General features: G+C 44.1%; 1 protein-coding gene and 1 pseudogene across 1 annotated transcript; both read left to right on the top strand.

Moving 5' to 3' along the window:
- Positions 1 to 717: 717 nt before the first annotated feature.
- On the top strand, positions 718 to 14,810 carry LOC127676245 (uncharacterized). The gene is made up of 8 exons (XM_052172141.1): positions 718 to 739; positions 1,335 to 1,609; positions 5,470 to 5,532; positions 11,323 to 11,410; positions 11,900 to 12,205; positions 12,480 to 12,557; positions 13,944 to 14,243; positions 14,515 to 14,810. The coding sequence occupies exons 1-8, from the start codon at positions 718 to 720 to the stop codon at positions 14,808 to 14,810; spliced, it is 1,428 nt and encodes a 475-aa protein (XP_052028101.1).
- A 6,783-nt stretch (positions 14,811 to 21,593) lies between these two features.
- LOC127676246 (uncharacterized) lies at positions 21,594 to 26,004 on the top strand (annotated as a pseudogene).
- The last annotated feature ends 11 nt before the right edge of the window (positions 26,005 to 26,015 follow it).

Genomic DNA, 26,015 nt, shown 5'->3' with positions numbered 1-26,015 from the left:
TATATACAAAGAACTGCAGAAGTTGGACTCCAGAGAATCAAATAACCTTATTAAAAACTTGGATAAATTGCTAAACAAAGATTTTCAACTGAGGAGTATCAAATGGCTGAGAAGCACCTAAAGAAATGCTCACCATTCTTAATCATCAGGGGAAATGCCAATCAAAACAACCCTGAGTTGTGTAGTGGCTATTCCTGGTTGTCAACTTGACTCTATCTGGAATGAACTACAATCTAGAATTGGAAGACTCACCTATGATCCTAATCTGGATGCTCAGAGATATAAGTTTCTGACCTGGATCTTGGCAAGGAGATCTTGAAGCATAGTGTCTATGAATTTCAGAAGATTAAGGCAAGGAGATCTCCGAGTTCAAGATCTTCTGGGATTAAAGGCATGGAGGCACACGCCTTTAATCGGAGCCACCCCCTCTGCTCGGGATCTACACGCCTGTAATCTGCTCTACACCCTCTGCTGGAGATATATAAGGACCTTGGAAGAAGGAAGATTTACTCACTCTTCCTTGCCTGCTTGCCTCGTGAGACTGAGCAACTGCTAGATCCTTGGACTTGCATCCACAGCTACTGCTGACCATTGTTGGGGAATTGGACTATGGACTGTAAGTCATCGACAAATTCTCTAGCTATATAAAGAGTAACCATATGTTCTGTGACTCTAGAGAACCCAAACTAATACAGATTCCATCTCACACCAGTCAGAATGGCTAAAATCAAAAACCCAGGTGAGGTGTAGAGATGCTGGTGAGGATGTAGAGAAAGAGAAACACTCCTACATTTCTGGTGGGATTGTAAGCTGGTACAAGCTGTCTGGAAATCAGTATGGCGGCTCCTGAGAATATTAGACGTAGTACTATGTGAGAACCCAGCCATATCACTCCAGGGGATATATGTTACCCAGAAGATGCTCCACCATGTAATAAGGACAGATATTCCACTATATTCATAGCATTCTTAGTTATACTTTCCCCAGAAGGAGGGGGGTGGGGGACCGGGATTTGAAATGTAAAAAAAGATCATATCCAATAACAAAAGAGACAATCTGAGAACAAAAAAGTTCTCAATTACAGGAAACTACTTAAAAACAAATTTCTGTTCCTCTCAGTTTCTCACCAATATGTTTGTTGATCGATGAGCCATACATTTGATCCCAGCACAGCACAGAGGGAGCACAGGCAGGCAGAGCATTGTACTGGGCGCTAGAGTTTGGTCTGAATGTTAGTGAGTGAAGAATGCCCAGGACTGTGTAGATAATCAGTCTCCTAGAAGGAACTGAAATTATTTGGCTTTGTGTTACTTTGTTTCTTTGATGGTTTTCAGTGGAGACTGTGGAGATCCCGGTTCTGTCCTCAGCATGTGAGGTGGGACTACAGGCGGGATTAAAGGCAATTCCTGACCCACCCTACCCATCCCGAGCCATTCCAACCCAAGACCAATATAACAGACCACGTTTGCCCAGAACTCTCATAGTTGAAGAAGTCCAGAGAAGTAAGCAGAGCTCTCTGTATGATCCAGAGTCTTGTGAACACCAGGACACAGCTGACGCTGCTTTCCTCATTGTTTGCAGCAAAGGAAGCCCAAGAGAGAAAATGCCAGTGAGTTGGGTGAAATTCATTCATGGTGTCTGTGGGATATTTGTGCCTTAACATATGACCAAACATGGTTAACTTCCTTAAATTTGAACCCATGTCTATAATTTGTAGAGGAAGTAGAACTAGATTTATTTTGTCCTTGGGTTTCTTTGTTTGAGTTCATTGAGTCGGTGTCTTAATTATCCAAGGAGTAGCCCACAACCATCTGGGTGGCCAAGGATCATGAAGAACTTCTGGGAATTGCCATAGGTCTTAGGAGTAGATGACCTTGTGCGCACCTCAAGACACCCATGTTTTGTGATATCGGATGGGAGAGTATAGTTTCACACTTTTGTGTGATACTTTTTTATGTTTGGAGCACAGCAGGAGTTTATTAGGAGATTCTGAAAGGGATTTTTTCCACCCGCAGAAAATGGGAAGACACTGAACTGCAGAGACTGACTGTGGTCTTCTCATTCGAGATGTGCTTCTGTTTCTTACCTTCCATTGATCAAGGGCACCTGTCCCGTTCACTCTAGACATTCCTTGGTTCAACTTTACAGGAGTGCTGTCCCATTTCACGAGAATGGACCAGCTCCAGTGGATGAGGAAGTCAGAGTCCATGGCTTAGCTCGTGCAAAGGCAGTGCCGTTCCTGAGATCATTCACAGCTAGGAGACAGGGATTCCTGTAACATGGACCTGTTTTAATATTTAATGTATTCATTTCTGCACAGAGAGAGGACAACCGAGTGCAGAGTGTGAGAAACACTCAAGAAGCCAATAGGAGGCCGAGGCCGATGCAGGAAGGCCGAAGATCCTCAGGTATTCAGAGTCAAATCCCTGCTAAACCATAAACCCTGCTCTTATATTTCTTTGGTCTGTGACTGTGAGCAGATGCAAGAGCCCTGATGTGGATATCCGTGTCAGGGTAGCCTGGCACTCAGTGGTTCCTGATGTCTGCCTGTCTCCCAGGAGAGCCAACGGCTCTGAGTGTCTCCCTGTTGTAGATGTGGGTTTGAGTCTATGCAGGCACCACATCCCCTGGTAGCACTAATGCTGTGGATCCTGTTGTATTCTGAGACAATGCTCCTAAATCTGCAGACACCTTGTCTTTCCCAGTGAATGTACTTCTGACTGTGATGAGCAGGGTAGGTGTTGTAACAGGGCTGGTAAGACAGTGTTCATAACCACTTGATAACTGACTGCAGCCCTCTTTGGCCAAGCAATGTGCAGCAAGAGTCCCCGAGAAAAGTTGATGTGGTTGTGTGTGTGACCTTTGATATCTTCATGCCATCCCTCTGCCCCTTGCAGGTCCTTCTGATAGCCCATGGATTGAGCCTGAAATCTGGATCTTCCTGCAAGAGTGAGAAGTGGTGGAATATAAAATGGGGAAGCCAGGCGAGAAAATGTTCCAGAAGGCCAAGTCCCTTAGCAGGCGCCTCTCTAAGCGGTGTCTGAGGAAGAGCTGGAAGAGCTGCCATTTGGGCAGAACACTTTCTGTCTACCCTCTACCCTCCATGTTCATCAGACTCCTGACCCTCTGGCTCCTACTCCACAAGGGGGATCTCTACTTCCTAGACACCAGCTAGCAGCTCTTTCATTCTCTGGCCCTCTGTCTAGAGAACTTGTGGTCTGTGTTTCACAGACTCCAATTCTTCAGAATACTGGGAAAACAGGTTCAAAATTGAGTTGTATATTAGTGCTGGATACAATATCAATGATCAGAATTTGGAAACATCTAAATATCAAAGTTTCAGATATGAAATGAATGTCTGTCGAGGGACATTGCCACCATTCTAAATTTCATTGTGTATGTGTTTGTGTTTATATACATATACACACACATATATATGCATACATACACACACATATACACATATATACACACACACCCACACACACACTAGGACACTTACATCACTTTATGTACAATTAAGATCCAGCTATTCTTTATTTTGGAAATCAATCATAACCTCAGGTGATTTGCCTGTAAGTCAGGTTGCCATTGTGACTGCCTTCAACTTGACTACATTTAGAGTTCACTAACCATTTCAATGTCTAGGCACATTTCTGAGATGTTTAGCTTAATCTCTTGAACCAGGATGTGCTACCACTGATCTAGATCTGTGAGTTAGAAAAGTAACCCGTTCCCAGACTTTTTCTTGGGGTGTTTTTTTTTTGTTTTTTTGTTTTTTTTTTTTTTTTTGTGTTTGGTTTTTTTTGAGACAGGATTTCTCTGTGTTGACCTGGCTGTCTTGTAACTCACACTGTAAACCAGGCTGGCCTTGAACTCAGAAATCTGCATGACTCTGCCTCCCAAGTGCTGGGATTAGAGGCATGCTCCACCACCACCCGGCTCTTTTCCCAGTCTTTAGAGTTGGCAAAACCAGGACCTCATCTTGAATACTTTTTCTGCTATAATCTTATATAAAGGACACAAAGGAACGAAGTTCTTTATTGCCTTCTTGGTATCACCATTCCTGGTAAGTTCATCCACTGACTGGAGGTAGAGGTGTCCATTTTCTGATTGTGATCCTTTTGGAGTTGATGAAGCTTACACAGGGGTCTCCTGAATCTAGTCCCTGAGCCCAGAGTATTCAAACCCCCACATTCCACTTCCTTGCCCCTTCTTCGAACACATGATTCCAAAGGGGGCCTTAGGCATCAATAACATAATGCCAAAACATTCAGTTCCACTTCAAAAGTCTACACGGTCTATAGCACTCTCAAATATGTGAAATGTACAAAGTTCCACATCTGATGTGATTGTCACCTAATGACTGTAGTGCCCTAAAAATCAAAGTCAAAGGGCAGATTACCTACCTCAATCATCACAGGATATTTATTCCTTTTCTAAAATGTCATAGTGGGGAAATAACTGGACCAAAGCAAGATCAAAATTCAGCTGTGCAAATTCCAAACTCTGTGTGTCCATGTCAGTTGAAAATGAGCTCTTCATATCTCCAACTCCTTACATCTTTCTTGTGTGCCACATGAGTAGTTTTTGAATGGTTCCACTGTTTGTTAATACCTTTCCTGGGCAGGTTACCTATGCCTCCGGCTTCTCTAATATCTTGGAGTCTCCAAGGCAACCTTAATTTGCAGCTTCTGGTTCCAATGTCTGGGATCCACACACGATCATCTGGACTCCTCCAAAGGGCTTGGGTCACTTCTCCCTCACTGCCCTGTGTAGTGCTCTAGGATTTGGTTGATGACACTCCATTGTTGCTGTTCTTGGTGGGAATCCTATGGTGTTGGCATCTCCAATAGATTGGGGTCTTCTACTGCATCTAGGCTTCACCAATAGCCTCTCATAGACTCCCTCATTGGTGCCTCTCTTCTAATTCTTTGCATGACCACTTCAGTCCCAAGTTATCAACTCCCACTATAGCTTTATCTTCACAAATGACCTTAAGGCTCTTGGCCCTGATGTCCATAGTATCCCCACAGTCGCATCTTGTGAGTGCAACCTGAACACCTCGGAATTCCTAGAGTCTGCTCTACCAACCAAAGAGCATCCATGGGATGTTCTGAGGCCTCAGGCACATATGTATCAGAGGACTGCCTTGTTTATTCTCCATGGGAAAGGATGATCCTAATCCTATACATATTTTAAGTACTAGAGTAGGAGTAATACCCAGTGGGGTCTACCTTCTGAGAGAATAAGGAAAAGGCAGTGGATGGAGGAAACCTCTGAGGAAGGATTTTGAGAAGGGAATCCTTTGGGATGGAAATAAATTCATGAATTTTAAATGAAGAAAGAAGAAGAAAAACAGAAATAAATACAAACAAACCACCAACACCAACACCAACAAAAACAAAAAGCCTTCTTGCCTGGCCTCTTCCAGTGCCAAGACTCAGCTGCTTTCCATGACCTCTTTAGATCTTAAAGACCCACACCACCTGGATGATTTTCATCCATTACCATGTCCAGCTACAGCACGAGGTACAACCTTGGCAATCTCTTGAACACAGCTTCTGTGTGTTCTCATAAAATACTCCCCATAAGATTTCACCTCAGGGATGCTGGTCTGTTCTTAATCACCCCTAATTTCTATTCTCCAGCTAGCTATCATCAATTGACCCAGTAACCCCTCCTGCTCCTGATTCTAATGCTAGAGCCACATGGAAGTGGAAACTCCTAGATTCTTTGGCAAGTAAGTTATGCTAAATGATGTTTCATTGGGTCACAGAGGTGAAAGGATGTCGTTCTGAGGTGAACACAGGTGAGAGGATCTTTTGCTGGAGCAGACACAGGTGAAAGGCTGATTTGATATAGCAGATAAGTGAAAGGACCTGTGAGGTCAGAGTATAATGAGATCCCACTAACAGTGGGGAATGAGCGCTGAAGAGTGGTTTGATGTGTTCTGTGTTACTGTTCTTCACTAACTAGAAACAAGTATCGCTTCGCCTTCCAGAGAGTTATTGAGTCATTACTTGTGGTGATGCTGCCACTGAGAGAACCTTGCCCTAGAAATGCTACCTACATTCCCGTGTCAGCTTTGTAAGTCTGTGGGCTTCTTCATGCCAGTTGGCATGTCTTGCCATTTCTTCAAAACTGGCATGTAGCTTCTGGTTTCTGACTGGTGTCTGCTTGAGTAGAGGACTGGTCTGCAGCAACTGAATCTTATTTGGTGTTAGCTATAGGAATGAACTCATGTCCAAGATATAGCTTGCCCCCAAAACCTATTGATGAACAACTCCACTTTACCCATATCCTAATAACTTTTCTCTTCCACTACCTCTGCTTGTTGTGGGCAAGAGGAAAGATGGAAACCTTATTAACAGAATGGTGCAAAATCATTGATGCCTAATTAGCTCACTTGGCCAAAGTTAGGCAGAGTTGTGCTGGAGGCTGGGTCTGCAACATGGCACCCCATGCTCTATTTCATCTTTATCAGCTTTCTGTGTTCAATGATTTCATTCATTGCCACAACTTGCCTTTCTTTCTTTCTTGCTTTCTTTCTTGCTTGCTTTCTTGCTTGCTTTCTTTCTTTCTTGCTTTCTTGCTTTCTTGCTGTCTTTCTTTCTTGCTTTCTTTCTTTCTTTCTTTTACTTCTTCTTCTTCGTCTTCTTCTTCTTCTTCGTCTTCTTCTTCTTCTTCGTCTTCTTCTTCTTCTTCTCCTCCTCCTCCTCCTCCTCCTCCTCCTCCTCCTCTTCTTCTTCTTCTTCTTCTTTGCTTTTGGAGACAGGGTTTCTGTGTATAATCCTGGCTGTCCTGGAATTCACTTTGTAAACCAGGCTGGCCTTGAATTCTGAAATCTGCCTACCTCTGCCTCCCATTTGCTGGGATGAAAGACATGTGCCACCACTGCCCGCCTTAAACTTGGCTTTCTTAGAACTTAATCTTTCTTCTGACTTGGAACTCAGAGATCTTAAGGCCTCTGTCTCCTGAGTCCTGGGATGAAAGTTGTGTACCCCTTAGACCCAACTTATGCTTGTCTCCACCTAGGGCTTGTTCCATTCCAAGCTAGTCTTGTTCTTAAAGATCTGCTTGCATTTGTCTTCTGGGATTAAAGGGGTGTACCCTGCGGCTCAGGCCTATATTCTACAAGGGCCCTGCTCCTCAAGACAAGATCAAAACCCTGTTTCTTAGAGTTTCTATATCTGTAACACAATTGTGCCCTGCCCTCCGTTTCTGGATTGTTGTTCATTCCAGATTAAAACATAGAATTGTTCTTTATTCACATGAAAAGACATCAATAAGCTTCTCTGGGTGGGATTTTGCCCAGAGACCACCATTCCCTTAATCTCATTATCTCCTTGAATACAGCATTCAGCTGCATTTAACCTTCTGGTGACACCAAATTGATTGAACCATAGTATTTGTATTTTGGTTTTTAACTTTGCACTGCTTTGTCCTCATGGTCTGGATCACAGAAAACTAAAGAACAAAGTCTATGCTGGACTTCTGAAAGACTTCCTTTGTCAGTGCAATTAATCTCAGTCTCTTCACCTTACCCTCAGATAGACTCTTCGGACAATGACAAAGAGCAGCTACACTCTTCAACAAATATCAGAAAAACAGTCTCTAGGCCCATACTAACATTCCTCTCCTCTGAAACCTCTTGAGCCTTGCTCCCACAGTTCAAACAACCATCACCAACACCAACTACATCCCTACTAGAGTGACCCATCCTGATCCACATAAGGCATCCCATGGCTTTTCCAATCCAAAGCTGACAAACTCAAAGTCCTCATATCCACATTCCTTTAATTAAAAATCTGTTCAGGCCTATCCCAGCAATACCTCACTCCTGTTCCCAGCTTCCACCTTACTTTGTGTTCCCATTGCTGCAAAGACACACCATGATCAACAACTCTTAGGAAAGACAATATTTACTTGGGAATGACATGGGGTTCTGAGGTTCAGCCCAATATCATCAAGGCAAGAACCATGGCAGCATCTAGGCAGACATGGTGGTGTAGCACCTGAGAAATCTATAACTTCATCTAAGCTAAGAGACAGGTAAGAGGAGGTTCTGAATACCCACTCCCACAAGGACATTCCTTCCAACAAGTCCAAACCTACTCTAAGAAGAGTACATCTCTCGCTGGGTGGTGGTGGGGCACGCCTTTAATCCCAGAATTTGGAAGGCAGAGGCAGGCAGATTTCTGAGTTCGAGGCCAGCCTGGTCTACAGAGTGAGTTCCAGGACAGCCAGGGCTACACAGAGAAGCCCTGTCTCAAAAAAACTGAAAAAAAAAAAAAGACTACATGTTCCTAGGTTGCCATTCTCTGTGCCAAGCATATAAAACCAACCACACCTATAAGGAGGAAAATTAGTCCCAATAAAAGCTTTTTTTTTTTTTATAAAGTGACCTTATTCATGACATCCCTCTATCTCTCTGTCTCTTTCTCACTCTGTCTCTCTGTCTCTCTGTCTCCCTGTCTCTCTCTCTCCCTCTTTCTTTCTTTCTCTCAATTTGTCTGTCTACAACCTAAAGTACATGTATAAGCACATTCTATAAGCACAGAAATTGAAAATAATCTGAATAATGTATGCAACATATCTAGGTTCTACTATCAAAAGCATGATTAAGGCTTAGTAACTACCCTTGGTACTCATAGGAAACTGTTCTGATACAGGGCTCATATGTTAATTCCTTAATATTGGACTCTGCTCAGCTGCTGGGTTTATGCATAGGCAAAGATCCCAAACCTGTTTGGGGACATTAAAACTTCCCTGTCACTCTATGCTATTTGCTTGGAAAATTGTTTTCCAACTTCTTACTCTGAGGTCGTGACTGTAGTTGTCACTGAGGTGCTTTTCTTTAGAACAGACCGCAAATGGCTTATGTTCTGAGATCAAGAATCGACAATGGGTCCTCAAAATTGCAAAGCTTCTGTAAGGCAAAGCTCACAGTCAATAGGACAGAACGACAACAATCAGTTTGGGAAAAGCTTTTTTATCAACACTACATCCCATAGAGGGCTAATATCCAATATATACAAAGAACTCCAGAAGCTGGACTCCAGAGAATCAAAAAACCTTATTAAAAACTTGGATAAATTGCTAAACAAAGATTTTCAACTGAGGAGTATCAAATGGCTGAGAAGCACCTAAAGAAATGCTCACCATTCTTAATCATCAGGGGAAATGCCAATCAAAACAACCCTGAGATTGTGTAGTGGCTATTCCTGGTTGTCAACTTGACTCTATCTGGAATGAACTACAATCTAGAATTGGAAGACTCACCTATGATCCTAATCTGGAGGCTCAGAGATGTAAGTTTCTGACCTGGATCTTGGCAAGGAGATCTTGAAGCATACTGGCTGTGAATTTCAGAAGATTAAGGCAAGGAGATCTCTGAGTTTAAGATCTTCTGGGATTAAAGGCATGGAGGCACACGCCTTTAATCGGGGCCATCCCCTCTGCTGGAGATCCACACGCCTGTAATCTGCGCTACACCCTCTGCTGGAGATATATAAGAACATTGGAAGAAGGAAGATTTACTCACTCTTCCTTGCCTGCTTGCCTCGTGAGACTGAGCAACTGCTAGATCCTTGGACTTGCATCCACATCTGCTGCTGACCATTGGGAGTTGGACTATGGACTGTAAGTCATCGACAAATTCTCTAACTATATAAAGACTATCCATACGTTCTGTGACTCTAGAGAACCCAAACTAATACAGATTCCATCTCACACCAGTCAGAATGGCTAAAATCAAAAACCCAGGTGAGGTGTAGAGATGCTGGTGAGGATGTAGATAAAGAGGAACACTCCTACATTTCTGGTGGGATTGTAAGCTGGTACAAGCTGTCTGGGAATCAGTATGGCGGCTCCTGAGAATAGTAGACTATGTGAGGACCTAGCCATATCACTCCAGGGCATATATATACCCAGAAGATGCTCCACCATGTAATAAGGACAGATACTCCACTATATTCATAGCATTCTTAGTTATACTTTCCCCAGAAGGTGGGGGAAACCAGGGTTTGAAATGTAAATAAAGACCATATCCAATCAAAAAAGAGACTGGGTTCTCAATTACAGGAAACTACTTAAAAACAAATTTCTGTTCCTCTCAGTTTCTCACCAATATGTTTGTTGATCGATGAGCCACATATTTGATCCCAGCACAGCACAGGGGGAGCACAGGCAGGCAGAGCATTGTACTGGGCACTAGAGTTTGCTCTGAATTTTAGTGAGTGAAGAATGCCCAGGACTGTGTAGATAATCAGTCTCCTAGAAGGAACTGAAATTAATTGGCTTCTTGTTACTTTGTTTCTTTGATGGTTTTCAGTGGAGACTGTGGAGATCCCGGTTCTGTCCTCAGCATGTGAGGTGGGACTAAAGGCGGGATTAAAGGCAATTCCTGCCCCACCCTACCCATCCCGAGCCATTCCAACCCAAGACCAATATAACAGACCACGTTTGCACAGAACTCTCATAGTTGAAGAAGTCCAGAGAAGTAAGCAGAGCTCTCTGTATAATCCAGAGTCTTGTGAACACCAGGACACAGCTGACGCTGCTTTCCTCATTGTTTGCAGCAAAGGAAGCCCAAGAGAGAAAATGCCAGTGAGTTGGGTGAAATTCATTCATGGTGTCTGTGGGATATTTGTGCCTTAACATATGACCAAACATGGTTAACTTCCTTAAATTTGAACCCATGTCTATAATTTGTAGAGGAAGTAGAACTAGATTTATTTTGTCCTTGGGTTTCTTTGTTTGAGTTCATTGAGTCGGTGTCTTAATTATCCAAGGAGTAGCCCACAACCATCTGGGTGGCCAAGGATCATGAAGAACTTCTGGGAATTGCCATAGGTCTTAGGAGTAGATGACCTTGTGTGCACCTCAAGACACCCATGTTTTGTGATATCGGATGGGAGAGTATAGTTTCACACTTTTGTGTGATACTTTTTTATGTTTGGAGCACAGCAGGAGTTTATTAGGAGATTCTGAAAGGGATTTTTTCCACCCGCAGAAAATGGGAAGACATTGAACTGCAGAGACTGACTGTGGTCTTCTCAGTCGAGATGTGCTTCTGTTTCTTACCTTCCATTGATCAAGGGCACCTGTCCTGTTCACTCTAGACATTCCTTGGTTCAACTTTACAGGAGTGCTGTCCCATTTCATGAGAATGGACCAGCTCCAGTGGATGAGGAAGTCAGAGTCCATGGCTTAGCTCTTGCAAAGGCAGTGCCAATCCTGAGATCATTCACAGCTAGGAGACAGGGATTCCTGTAGCATGGACCTGTTTTAATATTTAATGTATTCATTTCTGCACAGAGAGAGGACAACCGAGTGCAGAGTGTGAGAAACACTCAAGAAGCCAATAGGAGGCCGAGGCCGAGGCAGGAAGGCCGAAGATCCTCAGGTATTCAGAGTCAAATCCCTGCTAAACCATAAACCCTGCTCTTATATTTCTTTAGTCTGTGACTGTGAGCAGATGCAAGAGCCCTGATGTGGACATCCGTGTCAAGGGTAGCCTGGCACTCAGTGGTCCCTGATGTCTGCCTGTATCCCAGGAAAGCCAACGGATCTGAGTGTCTCCCTGTTGTAGATGTGGGTTTGAGTCTATGCAGGCACCACATCCCCTGGTAGCACTAATGCTGTGGATCCTGTTTCTTCTGAGACAATGCTCCTAAATCTGCAGACACCTTGTCTTTCCCAGTGAATGTACTTCTGACTGTGAAGAGCAGGGTAGGTGTTGTAACAGGGCTGGTAAGACAGTGTCCATAACCACTTGATAACTGACTGCAGCCCTTTTTGGCCAAGCAATGTGCAGCAAGAGTCCCCGAGAAAAGTTGATGTGGTTGTGTGTGTGACCTTTGATATCTTCATGCCATCCCTCTGCCCCTTGCAGGTCCTTCTGATAGCCCATGGATTGAGCCTGAAATCTGGATCTTCCTGCAAGAGTGGGAAGTGGTGGAATATAAAATGGGGAAGCCAGGCGAGAAAATGTTCCAGAAGGCCAAGTCCCTTAGCAGGCGCCTCTCTAAGCGGCGTCTGAGGAAGAGCTGGAAGAGCTGTCTTGATCTGATGCTGCAGATGAAGGACCTGCATGAAACTCTCTGTCACGAGAGGGCAAGGCCTGACCCCTTGTTTTCTCCTTATGCATGGGACCTGTACAAGATCTTGGGCCACAGGTCCCAGAGAGGCCATTTCCCAGGTGAGCCTCTTGTGTAGAAAAGGCTTTCATGTCCCAGAGCGTAGCATCAGCTGGGGATAGAGCAGAGCACAGAATTGAGGAAGTCCTTTTCCCATAGGCCTTTACTTCACATAGCAGTCTGCTCTGTGTGTCTAAGTTCCTCAGTCACCCCTAGACAATGGAATGTGGACTTGCTCTGCGTTCACTCTGACTTAGAGGCCAGGCAATTACTTTGAGTGCCTCAGGGAAGGTGAGGGTGCCATGCTTATGCTCTCTCCCCTTCTCCTCCTTTCAGGTCCTTGGTGTGATGGGCGTGGTTTCCTGCCTGCAGACCAAACTCCTTACCTCTGCATTGGTGGGGCTGACTCTCCAGGTATGGGCCTTGGGATTGTCAAATTCATCCACCTATTGGAAAGCTTAATCGGATCTCATCACTCATGATGGCCGAGGGTCATATACTGATTTCCAGTTGGCATGATTGAAATTCCGATATTCCTTTACATTACTACCTCTTGTAAGTTTTACTGCACGTGTTTGTGTCAGGAATATTCTATCATGTTAGGCACAATTATGACGCAATAAATTATATAATGCATTTGCCATTCTTCCTTGGATGGTAGTATCACATTCCTGCCATTGAATACAGGTTATTGTTTCCTTTGGAAATTAGGCATGACCTAAGGAGACATTATTGTCAGCAGTTGACTGGAGGTTGCCTGCTCAGGGGAGTTCTTTGTTGTCCAGTTGATTCCATCTTAGTTGCAAACAAACAAATTAAAAAAAAAAATTCTGTTTGTCTCTGGTTTTAAGACACAAGAAGGGAAGATAGTTAGCAACTGTGTGAGTTTGGCATCCCAAGCCTTTAATTCCACCCCTCGGGAGATGGGAGCCAGAGGCAAGCAGAGCAGTATGATGTCTTGGAAAGTTCGTTTTGTTTTTTTTTTTAATTTATTTGTTATATTTAGTACACTGTGGCTATCCTCAGACAGACCAGGGTGGGCCTCAGGTCTCATTGCAGATGGTTGTGAGCCATCATGTGGGTGCTGGGATTTGATTTTATGACCTTTGGAAGAGCAGTAGGTGCTCTTAAGCACTGGAACCATATCTCCAGTCTCGAGACTGTAGTCTTAATGTTAGTGAGTTGTAGGATGACCAGCAGTATGGACGAGAACCCAATGCTCTAAAAGTTTGTTTTTTGTTTTGTTTTGTTTTTTGTTTTTTTTTGGGGGGGGATTTGGTTTTTTTCGAGACAGGGTTTCTCTGTATACCCCTGGCTGTCCTGGAGCTCTCTCTGTAGACCAGGCTGGCCTCCAACTCAGAAATCCACCTGCCTCTGCCTCCCAGAGTGCTGGGATTACAGGCGTGCTCCACCACCGCCCGGCTTCCAATGCTCTAAAAGTAACTTAATGACTGACCTTGGCTTCACTTCACATCTCTCATCATTTTCAGTCCAGACAGTGTGGTCTTCCCATGTTGTTTAATAGTTCCTGTAATCTGCCCATTACTAAAACCTAAAATCTGAAAGGTTATTTCCTTGTTCTATAGCTGAAGACAGAGTTGAATTCCCAGTGAGTGTAGCTCTTGGTATTAAGAGCCACGTAAACTCTGGATCCTTGGCTCTCAAGCATTGTTCCTAACCTCTTGCAAACAGAAAGAGGCCATTTCTGGAAGCTCACTGTGTGGGAAGAGTCCCTGAAATAGCTGATATATACATATGCCTGACATCTGATACACTCATCCCGTCCCTCTGTCCCTGCAGGTCTTTCCCCTAGCCCGTGGACAGACCTTGAAATCAGGATCTTCCTGCAGCAGTGGGAAGCAGTTGAACTCGGCCACCCAGGCCAGAAGATGGAGAAGAAGACCAGCGCAGTTTTCCAGCGTCTCCATCAGTTGGGCCTGAGCAAGACCTTCGAAAGCTGTCTGGACCTGATGCTCAGCCTGCAGGATCTGCACAGGACTCTCTGTAATGAGAGACCAGGGACCATCCCCTTGTTTTCTCCTTATGCAGAAGCTCTCTACAGGATCTTGGGCCACAAATGTCAGGGAGGCCCTGTCCCAGGTGAGTCTCTTCTGCATTGACTCTTTGGTTACTGTAAATAGTGGCACAGCTGGCCTGTCCTTCATGAGCACAGAGCTGAGCAGACCATGTAGCAAGTCCCCTTTCCCACAGGAGTGTCCTCTGTGTGTCTAACTTCCTGTGTCAGCCCAAGGCAATGGAAGGTGGACTTGTTCATTGTTGACTGTGATCCAGAGGCCAGGCCATTGCTTATAGTGACTCAGGGCGAGTGAAGACACCATGTTTATGCTCTCTGTGTTTCTTCTACTCTCAGGTGCTCTGTATGGATGGTCTGGGAACTCCCTGTCTTCCATGGAACCTCAACATCCAATGGTGATGCCATCTCCAGTATACCAGTCTTGGGATGATGACATGTCTGCACCTTCTGCACAGCTCCATGGGAACCCATCCCTGATGATGTCCAGTCAGCATTCAATGTTTCCCAGCAAGGAAGCCTGGAATGCTACCTATCCATTGACAGTTCCACATGGACTTCCCGCCTCTCTCCCTGGAGACACCAACCTTCAGATGCCATGGTCAACTTGGGATGACACCTCAAGTTCTCAGTGAAGACATGTTGAGACTTTTTTCCCTCTAAAAGACCCCTCAGAATCGTACGGCATCATATAAGTACTCCATTTCTCTATCTCCATGGAAAGGAAAATGTGAAATTAAATTAAGTTCTGTGACATGACTCTCTTCTCAAGCTTTATTCTTGTTACTTTAGTTGAGGACCTAAGTGTAGAGGGGAGGATATGTGGCACTTGAGGGTGCCGGCTCCATTTTGGCAGAACACTTTCTGTCTACCCTCTACCCTCCATGTTCATCAGACTCCTGACCCTCGGGCTCCTACTCCACAAGGGGGATCTCTACTTCCTAGACACCAGCTATCAGCTCTTTCATTCTCTGGCCCTCTGTCTAGAGAACTTGTGGTCTGTGTTTCACAGACTCCAATTCTTCAGAATAGTGGGAAAACAGGTTCAAAATTGAGTTGTATACTAGTGCTGGATGTGATATCAACGAACAGAATTTGGAAACATCTAAATATCAAAATTTCAGATATGAAATGAATGTCTGTTGAGGGACATTGCCACCATTCTAAATTTCATTGTGTATATATGTGTGTGTTTATATACATACATACACACACACATACACAGGTACACACATACATACACACATACACACCAACCACACACACACACACTAGGACACTTACATTACTTTATGTACAATTAAGATCCAGCTATTCTTTATTTTGGAAATCAATCATAACCTCAGGTGATTTGCCTGTAATTCAGGTTGCCATTTTGACTGCCTTCACCTTGACTACATTTAGAGTTCACTAATGATTTCAATGTCTAGGCACCTTTCTGAGACCTTTAACTTAATCTCTTGAACCACGATGTGCTACCACTAATCTAGATCTGTGAGTTAGAAAAGTAAGCCTTTCCCAGTCTTTTTTTGGGGTGTGGGTGGTTGTTTTTGTTTTTGTTTTTTGTTTTTTTTTCGAGTCAGGGTTTCTCTGTGTTGACCTGGCTGTCTTGGAAGTCACTCTGTAGACCAGGCTGGCCTTGAACTCAGAAATATGCCTGACTTTGCCTCCCAAGTGCTGGGATTAGAGGCGTGCTCCACCACCACCCGGCTCTTTTCCCAGTCTTTAGAGTTGGCAAAACCAGGACTTCATCTTGAATACTTTTTCTGCTATAGTCTTATATATAGGACACAAAGGAACAAAGTTCTGTATTGCCTTCTTAGTATCACCATTCCTGGTAAGTTCATCCACTGACTGGAGGTAGAGGTGTCCATTTTCTGATTGTGATCCTTTTGGAGTTGATGAAGCTTACACAGGGGTCTCCTGAATCTAGTCCCTGAGCCCAGAGTATTCAAACCCCCACATTCCACTCCCTTTCCCTTCTTCAAACACATGATTCCAAAGGGGGCCTTAGGCATCAATAACACATTGCCAAAACATTCAGTTCAACTTCAAAAGTCTACACTGTCTATAACACTCTCAAATATGTGAAATGTACAGTTTTACATCTGTTGTGATAGTCATCTAATGACTTGATTGTAGTGCCCTAAAAATCAAAGTCAAAGAGCAGATTACCTACCTTAATCATCACAGGATATTTATTCCTTTTCTAAAATGTCATAGTGGGGAAATAACTGGATCAAAGCAAGATCAAAATTCAGCTGTGCAAATTCCAAACTCTGTGTGTCCATGTCAGTTGAAAATGAGCTCTTCATACCTCCAACTCCTTACATCTTTCTTGTGTGCCACATGAGTATTTTTTGAATGGTTTCCTGTTTATTAATACCTTTCCTGGGCAGGTTTCCAATGTCTCCGGCTTCTCTAATATCTTGGAGTCTCCAAGGCAACCTAAATTTGCAGCTTCTGGTTCCAATGTCTGGGATCCACACACGATCATCTGGGCTCCTCCAAAGGGCTTGGGTCACTTCTCCCTCACTGCCCTGTGTAGTGCTCTAGGCTTTGGTTGATGACACTCCATTGTTGCTGTTCTTGGTGGGAATCCTATGGTGTTGGCATCTCCAATAGATTGGGGTCTTCTACTGCATCTAGGATTCACCAATAGCCTCTCATAGACTCCCTCATTGGTGCCTCTCTTCTAATTCTTTGCATGACCACTTCAGTCCCAGGTTATCAACTCCCACTATAGCTTTATCTTCACAAATGACCTTAAGGCCCTTGGCCCTGATGTCCATGGTATCCCCACAGTGGCATCTTGTGAGTGCAACCTGAACACCTGGGAACTCCTAGAGTCTGACCTACCAACCAAAGAGCATCCATGGGATGTTCTGAGGCCTCAGGCACATATGTATCAGAGGACTGCCTTGTTTATTCTCAATGGAAAAGGATGATCCTAATCCTATACATACGTTAAATATTAGAGCAGGAGTAATACCCAGTGGGGTGTACCCTCTGAGAGAATAAGGAAAAGGCAGTGGATGGAGGAAATCTCTGAGGAAGGATTTTGAGAAGGGAATCCTTTGGGATGGAAATAAATTCATGAATTTTAAATGAAGAAAGGAGAAGAAAAACAGAAATAAATACAAACAAACCACCACCACCAACACCAACAAAAACAAAAAGCCTTGCCTGGACTCTTCCAGTGCCAAGGCTCAGCTGCTTTCCATGACCTCTTTAGATTGTAAAAACCCATACCACCTGGATGATTTTCACCCATTACCATGTCCAGCTACAGCACGAGGTACAACCTTGGCAATCTCTTGCACACAGCTTCTGTGTGTTCTCATAAAATACTCCCCATAAGAGTTCACCTCAGGGATGCTGGTCTGTTCTTAATCACCCCTAATTTCTATTCTCCAGCTAGCTATCATCAATTGACCCAGTAACCCCTCCTGCTCCTGATTCTAATGCTAGAGCCACATGGAAGTGGAAACTCCTAGATTCTTTGGCAAGTAAACTATGCTAAAGGATGTTTCATTGGGTCACAGAGGTGAAAGGATGTCGTTCTGAGCTGAACACAGGTGAACGGATCTTTTGCTGGAGCAGACAGAGGTGAAAGGCTGATTTGATATAGCAGATAAGTGAAAGGACCTGTGAGGTCAGAGTATAATGAGATCCCACTAACAGTGGGGAATGAGCGCTGAAGAGTGGTTTGATGTGTTCTGTGTTACTGTTCTTCACTAACTAGAAACAAGTATCGCTTCGCCTTCCAGAGAGTTATTGAGTCATTACTTGTGGTGATGCTGCCACTGAGAGAACCTTGCCCTAGAAATGCTACCTACATTCCCGTGTCAGCTTTGTACGTCTGTGGGCTTCTTCATGCCAGTTGGCATGTCTTGCCATTTCTTCAAAACTGGCATGTAGCTTCTGGTTTCTGACTGGTGTCTGCTTGAGTAGACGACTGGTCTGCAGCAACTGAATCTTATTTGGTGTTAGCTATAGGAATGAACTCATGCCCAAGATATAGCTTGCCCCCAAAACCTATTGATGAACAACTCCACTTAACCCATATCCTAATAACTTTTCTCTTCCACTACCTCTGCTTGTTGTGGGCAAGAGGAAAGATGGAACCCTTATTAACACAATGGTGCAAAATCATTGATGCCTAATTTGCTCACATGGCCAAAGTTAGGCAGAGTTGTGCTGGAGGCTGGGTCTGCAACATGGCACCCCATGCTCTATTTCATCTTTAACAGCTTTCTGTGTTCAGTGATTTCATTCACTGCCAAAACTTGCCTTTCTTTCTTTCTTTCTTTCTTTCTTTCTTTCTTTCTTTCTTTCTTTCTTTCTTTCTTTCTTTTTTTCTCTCTTTCTTTCTTCTTCTTCTTCTTCTTCTTCTTCTTCTTCTTCTTCTTCTTCTTCTTCTTCTTCTTCTTCTTCTTTGCTTTTGGAGACAGGGTTTCTCTGTATAATCCTGGCTGTCCTGGAATTCACTTTGTAAACCAGGCTGGCCTTGAATTCTGAAATCTGCCTGCCTCTGCCTCCCATTTTCTGGGATGAAAGACATGTGCCACCACTGCCCGCCTTAAACTTGGCTTTCTTAGAACTTAATCTTTCTTCTGACTTGGAACTCAGAGATCTTAAGGCCTCTGTCTCCTGAGTCCTGGGATGAAAGTTGTGTACCCCTTAGACCCAACTTATGCTTGTCTCCACCTAGGGCTTGTTCCATTCCAAGCTAGTCTTGTTCTTAAAGATCTGCTTGCATTTGTCTTCTGGGATTAAAGGGGTGTACCCTGCGGCTCAGGCCTATATTCTACAAGGGCCCTGCTCCTCAAGACAAGATCAAAACCCTGTTTCTTAGGGTTTCTATATCTGTAACACAATTGTGCCCTGCCCTCCGTTTCTGGATTGTTGTTCATTCCAGATTAAAACATAGAATTGTTCTTTATTCACATGAAAAGACATCAATAAGCTTCTCTGGGTGGGATTTTGCCCAGAGACCACCATTCCCTTAATCTCATTATCTCCTTGAATACAGCATTCAGCTGCATTTCACCTTCTGGTGACACCATATTGATTGAACCATAGTATTTGTATTTTGGTTTTTAAGTTTGCACTGCTTCGTCCTCATGGTCTGGATCACAGAAAACTAAAGAACAAAGTCTATGCTGGACTTCTGAAAGACTTCCTTTGTCAGTGCAATTAATCTCAGTCTCTTCACCTTACCCTCAGACAGACTCTTCGGACAATGGCAAAGAGCAGCTACACTCTTCAACAAATATCAGAAAAACAGTCTCTAGGCCCATACTAACATTCCTCTCCTCTGAAACCTCTTGAGCCTTGCTCCCACAGTTCAAACAACCATCACCAACACCAACCACATCCCTACTAGAGTGACCCATCCTGATCCACATAAGGCATCCCATGGCTTTTCCAATCCAAAGCTGACAAACTCAAAGTCCTCATATCCACATTCCTTTAATTAAAAATCTGTTCAGGCCTATCCCAGCAATACCTCACTCCTGGTCCCAACTTCCACCTTACTTTGTGTTCCCATTGCTGCAAAGACACACCATGATCAACAACTCTTAGGAAAGACAATATTTAATTGGGAATGACATGGGGTTCTGAGGTTCAGCCCAATATCATCAAGGCAAGAACCATGGCAGCATCTAGGCAGACATGGTGGTGTAGCACCTGAGAAATCTATAACTTCATCTAAGCTAAGAGACAGGTAAGAGGAGGGTCTGAATTCCCACTCCCACAAGGACATTCCTTCCAACAAGTCCAAACCTACTCTAAGAAGACTACATCTCTCGCCGGGTGGTGGTGGGGCACGCCTTTAATCCCAGCATTTGGAAGGCAGAGGCAGGCAGATTTCTGAGTTCGAGGCCAGCCTGGTCTACAGAGTGAGTTCCAGGACAGCCAGGGCTACACAGAGAAGCCCTGTCTCAAAAAAACTGAAAAAAAAAAAAAAGACTACATGTCCCTAGGGTGCCATTCTCTGTGCCAAGCATATAAAACCCACCACACCTATAAGGAGGAAAATTAGTCCCAATAAAAACTTTTTTTTTTATAAAGTGACCTTATTCATGACATTCCTCTATCTCTCTGTCTCTTTCTCACTTTGTCTCTCTGTCTCCCTGTCTCTCTCTCTCCCTCTTTCTTTCTTTCTCTCAATTTGTCTGTCTACAATCTAAAGTACATATATAAGCACATTCTATAAGCACTGTAATTGAAAATAATCTGAATAATGTATGCAACATATCTAGGTTCTACTATCAAAAGCATGATTAAGGCTTAGTAACTACCCTTGGTACTCATAGGAAACTGTTCTGATACAGGGCTCATATGTTAATTCCTTAATATTGGACTCTGCTCAGCTGCTGGGTTTATGCATAGGCAAAGATCCCAAACCTGTTTGGGGACATTAAAACTTCCCTGTCACTCTATGCTATTTGCTTGGAAAATTGTTTTCCTACTTCTTACTCTGAGGTTGTGACTGTAGTTGTCACTGAGGTGCTTTTCTTTTGAACAGACCACAAATGGCTTATGTTCTGAGATCAAGAATCGACAATAGGTCCTCATAAAATTGCAAAGCTTCTGTAAGGCAAAGCTCACAGTCAATAGGACAGAACGACAACAATCAGTTTGGGAAAAGCTTTTTTATCAACACTACATCCCATAGAGGGCTAATATCCAATATATACAAAGAACTCCAGAAGTTGGACTCCAGAGAATCAAATAACCTTATTAAAAACTTGGATAAATTGCTAAACAAAGATTTTCAACTGAGGAGTATCAAATGGCTGAGAAGCACCTAAAGAAATGCTCACCATTCTTAATCATCAGGGGAAATGCCAATCAAAACAACCCTGAGATTGTGTAGTGGCTATTCCTGGTTGTCAACTTGACTCTATCTGGAATGAACTACAATCTAGAATTGGAAGACTCACCTATGATCCTAATCTGGATGCTCAGAGATATAAGTTTCTGACCTGGATCTTGGCAAGGAGATCTTGAAGCATAGTGTCTATGAATTTCAGAAGATTAAGGCAAGGAGATCTCCGAGTTCAAGATCTTCTGGGATTAAAGGCATGGAGGCACACGCCTTTAATCGGAGCCACCCCCTCTGCTCGGGATCTACACGCCTGTAATCTGCTCTACACCCTCTGCTGGAGATATATAAGGACATTGGAAGAAGGAAGATTTACTCATTCTTCCTTGCCTGCTTGCCTCGTGAGACTGAGCAACTGCTAGATCCTTGGACTTGCATCCACAGCTACTGCTGACCATTGTTGGGGAGTTGGACTATGGACTGTAAGTCATCGACAAATTCTCTAGCTATATAAAGAGTAACCATACGTTCTGTGACTCTAGAGAACCCAAACTAATACAGATTCCATCTCACACCAGTCAGAATGGCTAAAATCAAAAACCCAGGTGAGGTGTAGAGATGCTGGTGAGGATGTAGAGAAAGAGAAACACTCCTACATTTCTGGTGGGATTGTAAGCTGGTACAAGCTGTCTGGAAATCAGTATGGCGGCTCCTGAGAATAGTAGACGTAGTACTATGTGAGGACCCAGCCATATCACTCCAGGGGATATATATTACCCAGAAGATGCTCCACCATGTAATAAGGACAGATATTCCACTATATTCATAGCATTCTTGGTTATACTTTCCCCAGAAGGAGGGGGGGTGGGAAACCGGGATTTGAAATGTAAATAAAGATCATATCCAATCACAAAAGAGACAAACCGAGAACAAAAAAGTTCTCAATTACAGGAAACTACTTAAAAACAAATTTCTGTTCCTCTCAGTTTCTCACCAATATATTTGTTGATCGATGAGCCACATATTTGATCCCAGCACAGCACAGGGGGAGCACAGGCAGGCAGAGCATTGTACTGGGCGCTAGAGTTTGCTCTGAATTTTAGTGAGTGAAGAATGCCCAGGACTGTGTAGATAATCAGTCTCCTAGAAGGAACTGAAATTAATTGGCTTCTTGTTACTTTGTTTCTTTGATGGTTTTCAGTGGAGACTGTGGAGATCCCGGTTCTGTCCTCAGCATGTGAGGTGGGACTAAAGGCGGGATTAAAGGCAATTCCTGCCCCACCCTACCCATCCCGAGCCATTCCAACCCAAGACCAATATAACAGACCACGTTTGCACAGAACTCTCATAGTTGAAGAAGTCCAGAGAAGTAAGCAGAGCTCTCTGTATGATCCAGAGTCTTGTGAACACCAGGACACAGCTGACGCTGCTTTCCTCATTGTTTGCAGCAAAGGAAGCCCAAGAGAGAAAATGCCAGTGAGTTGGGTGAAATTCATTCATGGTGTCTGTGGGATATTTGTGCCTTAACATATGACCAAACATGGTTAACTTCCTTAAATTTGAACCCATGTCTATAATTTGTAGAGGAAGTAGAACTAGATTTATTTTGTCCTTGGGTTTCTTTGTTTGAGTTCATTGAGTCGGTGTCTTAATTATCCAAGGAGTAGCCCACAACCATCTGGGTGGCCAAGGATCATGAAGAACTTCTGGGAATTGCCATAGGTCTTAGGAGTAGATGACCTTGTGCGCACCTCAAGACACCCATGTTTTGTGATATCGGATGGGAGAGTATAGTTTCACACTTTTGTGTGATACTTTTTTATGTTTGGAGCACAGCAGGAGTTTATTAGGAGATTCTGAAAGGTATTTTTTCCACCCGCAGAAAATGGGAAGACATTGAACTGCAGAGACTGACTGTGGTCTTCTCAGTCGAGATGTGCTTCTGTTTCTTACCTTCCATTGATCAAGGGCACCTGTCCTGTTCACTCTAGACATTCCTTGGTTCAACTTTACAGGAGTGCTGTCCCATTTCATGAGAATGGACCAGCTCCAGTGGATGAGGAAGTCAGAGTCCATGGCTTAGCTCGTGCAAAGGCAGTGCCGTTCCTGAGATCATTCACAGCTAGGAGACAGGGATTCCTGTAGCATGGACCTGTTTTAATATTTAATGTATTCATTTCTGCACAGAGAGAGGACAACCGAGTGAAAAGTGTGAGAAACACTCAAGAAGCCAATAGGAGGAGGGGGCCGAGGCAGGAAGGCCGAAGATCCTCAGGTATTCAGAGTCAAATCCCTGCTAAACCATAAACCCTGCTCTTATATTTCTTTGGTCTGTGACTGTGAGCAGATGCAAGACCCCTGATGTGGATATCCGTGTCAGCGTAGCCTGGCACTCAGTGGTTCCTGATGTCTGCCTGTCTCCCAGGAGAGCCAACGGCTCTGAGTGTCTCCCTGTTGTTGATGTTGTTTTGAGTCTATGCAGACACCACATCCCCTGGTAGCACTAATGCTGTGGATCCTGTTGTATTCTGAGACAATGCTCCTAAATATGCAGACACTTTGTCTTTCCCAGTGAATGTACCTCTGACTGTCATGAGCAGGGTAGGTGTTGTAACAGGGCTGGTAAGACAGTGTCCATAACCACTTGATAACTGACTGCAGCCCTTTTTGGCCAAGCAATGTGCAGCAAGAGTCCCTGAGAAAAGTTGATGTGGTTGTGTTTGTGACCTTTGATATCTTCATGCCATCCCTCTGCCCCTTGCAGGTCCTTCTGATAGCCCATGGATTGAGCCTGAAATCTGGATCTTCCTGCAAGAGTGGGAAGTGGTGGAATATAAAATGGGGAAGCCAGGCGAGAAAATGTTCCAGAAGGCCAAGTCCCTTAGCAGGCGCCTCTCTAAGCGGCGTCTGAGGAAGAGCTGGAAGAGCTGTCTTGGTCTGATGCTGCAGATGAAGGACCTGTATGAAACTCTCTGTCATGAGAGGGCAAGGCCTGACCCCTTGTTTTCTCCTTATGCATGGGACCTGGACAAGATCTTGGGCCACAGGTCCCAGAGAGGCCATTTCCCAGGTGAGCCTCTTGTGTAGAAAAGGCTTTCATGTCCCAGAGCATAGCATCAGCTGGGGATAGAGCAGAGCACAGAATTGAGGAAGTCCTTTTCCCATAGGCCCTTACTTCACATAGCAGTCTGCTCTGTGTGTCTAAGTTCCTCAGTCACCCCTAGACAATGGAATGTGGACTTGCTCTGCGTTCACTCTAACTCAGAGTCCAGGCAATTACTTTGAGTGCCTCAGGGAAGGTGAGGGTGCCATGCTTATGCTCTCTCCCCTTGTCCTCCTTTCAGGTCCTTGGTGTGATGGGCGTGGTTTCCTCCCTGCAGACCAAACTCCTTACCTCTGCATTGGTGGGGCTGACTCTCCAGGTATGGGCCTTGGGATTGTCAAATCCATCCACCTATTGGAAAGCTTAATCGGATCTCATCACTCATGATGGCCGAGGGTCATATACTGATTTCCAGTTGGCATGATTGAAATTCCAATATTCCTTTACATTACTACCTCTTGTAAGTTTTACTGCATGTGTGTGTGTGAGGGATATTCTATCATGTTAGGCACAATTATGATGCAATTAATTATACAATGCATTTGCCATTCCTCCTTGGATGGTAATATCACATTCCTGTCATTGAATACTGGTTATTGTTTCCTTTGGAAATTAGGCATGACCTAAGGAGACATTATTGTCAGCAGTAGACTGGAGGTTGCCTGCTCAGGGGAGTTCTTTGTTGTCCAGTTGATTCCATCTTAGTTGCAAAGAAACAAATCAAAAAAAAAAATTCTGTTTGTCTCTGGTTTTAAGACACAAGAAGGGAAGATAGTTAGCAACTGTGTGAGTCTGGCATCCCAAGCCTTTAATTCCACCCATCAGGAGATGGGAGCCAGAGGCAAGCAGAGGAGTATGATGTCTTGGAAAGTTCGTTTTTTTTTTTTTTTAAATTTATTTGTTATATTTAGTACACTGTGGCTATCCTCAGACACACCAGGGTGGGCCTCAGATCTCATTGCAGATGGTTGTGAGCCATCATGTGGGTGCTGGGAATTTATTTCATGACCTTTGGAAGAGCAGTAGGTGCTCTTAAGCGCTGGAACAATATCTCCAGTCTCGAGACTGTGGTCTTAATGTTAGTGAGTTGTAGGATGGCCAGCAGTATGGACACGAACCCAATGCTCTAAAAGTTTGGGGTTTTTTTAGTTTTTTGCTTTTTTTGGATTTGGTTTTTTTTCGAGATGGGGTTTCTCTGTATAGCCCTGGCTGTCCTGGAGCTCACTCTGTAGACAAGGCTGGCCTCGAACTCAGAAATCCACCTGCCTCTGCTTCCCAGAGTGCTGGGATTACAGGCGTGCGCCACCACCGCCCGGCTTCCAATGTTCTAAAAGTAACTTAATGACTGACCTTGGCTTCACTTCACATCTCTCATCATTTTCAATCCAGACAGTGTGGTCTTCCCATGTTGTTTAATAGTTCCTGAAATCTGCCCATTAGTAAAACCTAAAATCTGAAAGGTTATTTCCTTGTTCTATAGCTGAAGACAGAGTTGAATTCCCAGTGAGTGTAGCTCTTGGTATTAAGAGCCAGGTACACTCTGGATCCTTGGCTCTCAAAAATTGTTCTTAACCTCTTGCAAACAGAAAGCGGCCATTTCTGGCAGCTCCCTGTGTGGGAAGAGTCCCTGAAATAGTTGATATATACATATGCCTGACGACTGATACACTCATCCGGTCCCTCTGTCCCTGCAGGTCCTTCCCCTAGCCCGTGGACAGACCTTGAAATCAGGATCTTCCTGCAACAGTGGGAAGCAGTTGAACTCGGCCACCCAGGCCAGAAGATGGAGAAGAAGACCAGCGCAGTTTTCTAGCGTCTCCATCAGATGGGCCTGAGCAAGACCTTCGAAAGCTGTCTGGACCTGATGCTCAGCCTGCAGGATCTGCACAGGACTCTCTGTAA

Source organism: Apodemus sylvaticus, unplaced genomic scaffold (assembly GCF_947179515.1).
Source record: "Apodemus sylvaticus unplaced genomic scaffold, mApoSyl1.1 scaffold_471, whole genome shotgun sequence".
In the NCBI taxonomy this organism is placed as follows: Eukaryota; Metazoa; Chordata; class Mammalia; order Rodentia; family Muridae; genus Apodemus; species Apodemus sylvaticus.
Note: the sequence above shows the minus strand (reverse complement) of the source record. Positions and strands in the feature narration are given on the sequence as shown.

Coding starts and splice junctions, on each gene's coding strand:
- LOC127676245 (XM_052172141.1), top strand. CDS start 718: ATGGCTAAAATCAAAAACCCAG. Junction 740..1,334: donor GGCTAAAATCAAAAACCCAG/GTGAGGTGTAGA, acceptor GATGGTTTTCAG/TGGAGACTGTGGAGATCCCG. Junction 12,558..13,943: donor TGGTGGGGCTGACTCTCCAG/GTATGGGCCTTG, acceptor CTGTCCCTGCAG/GTCTTTCCCCTAGCCCGTGG.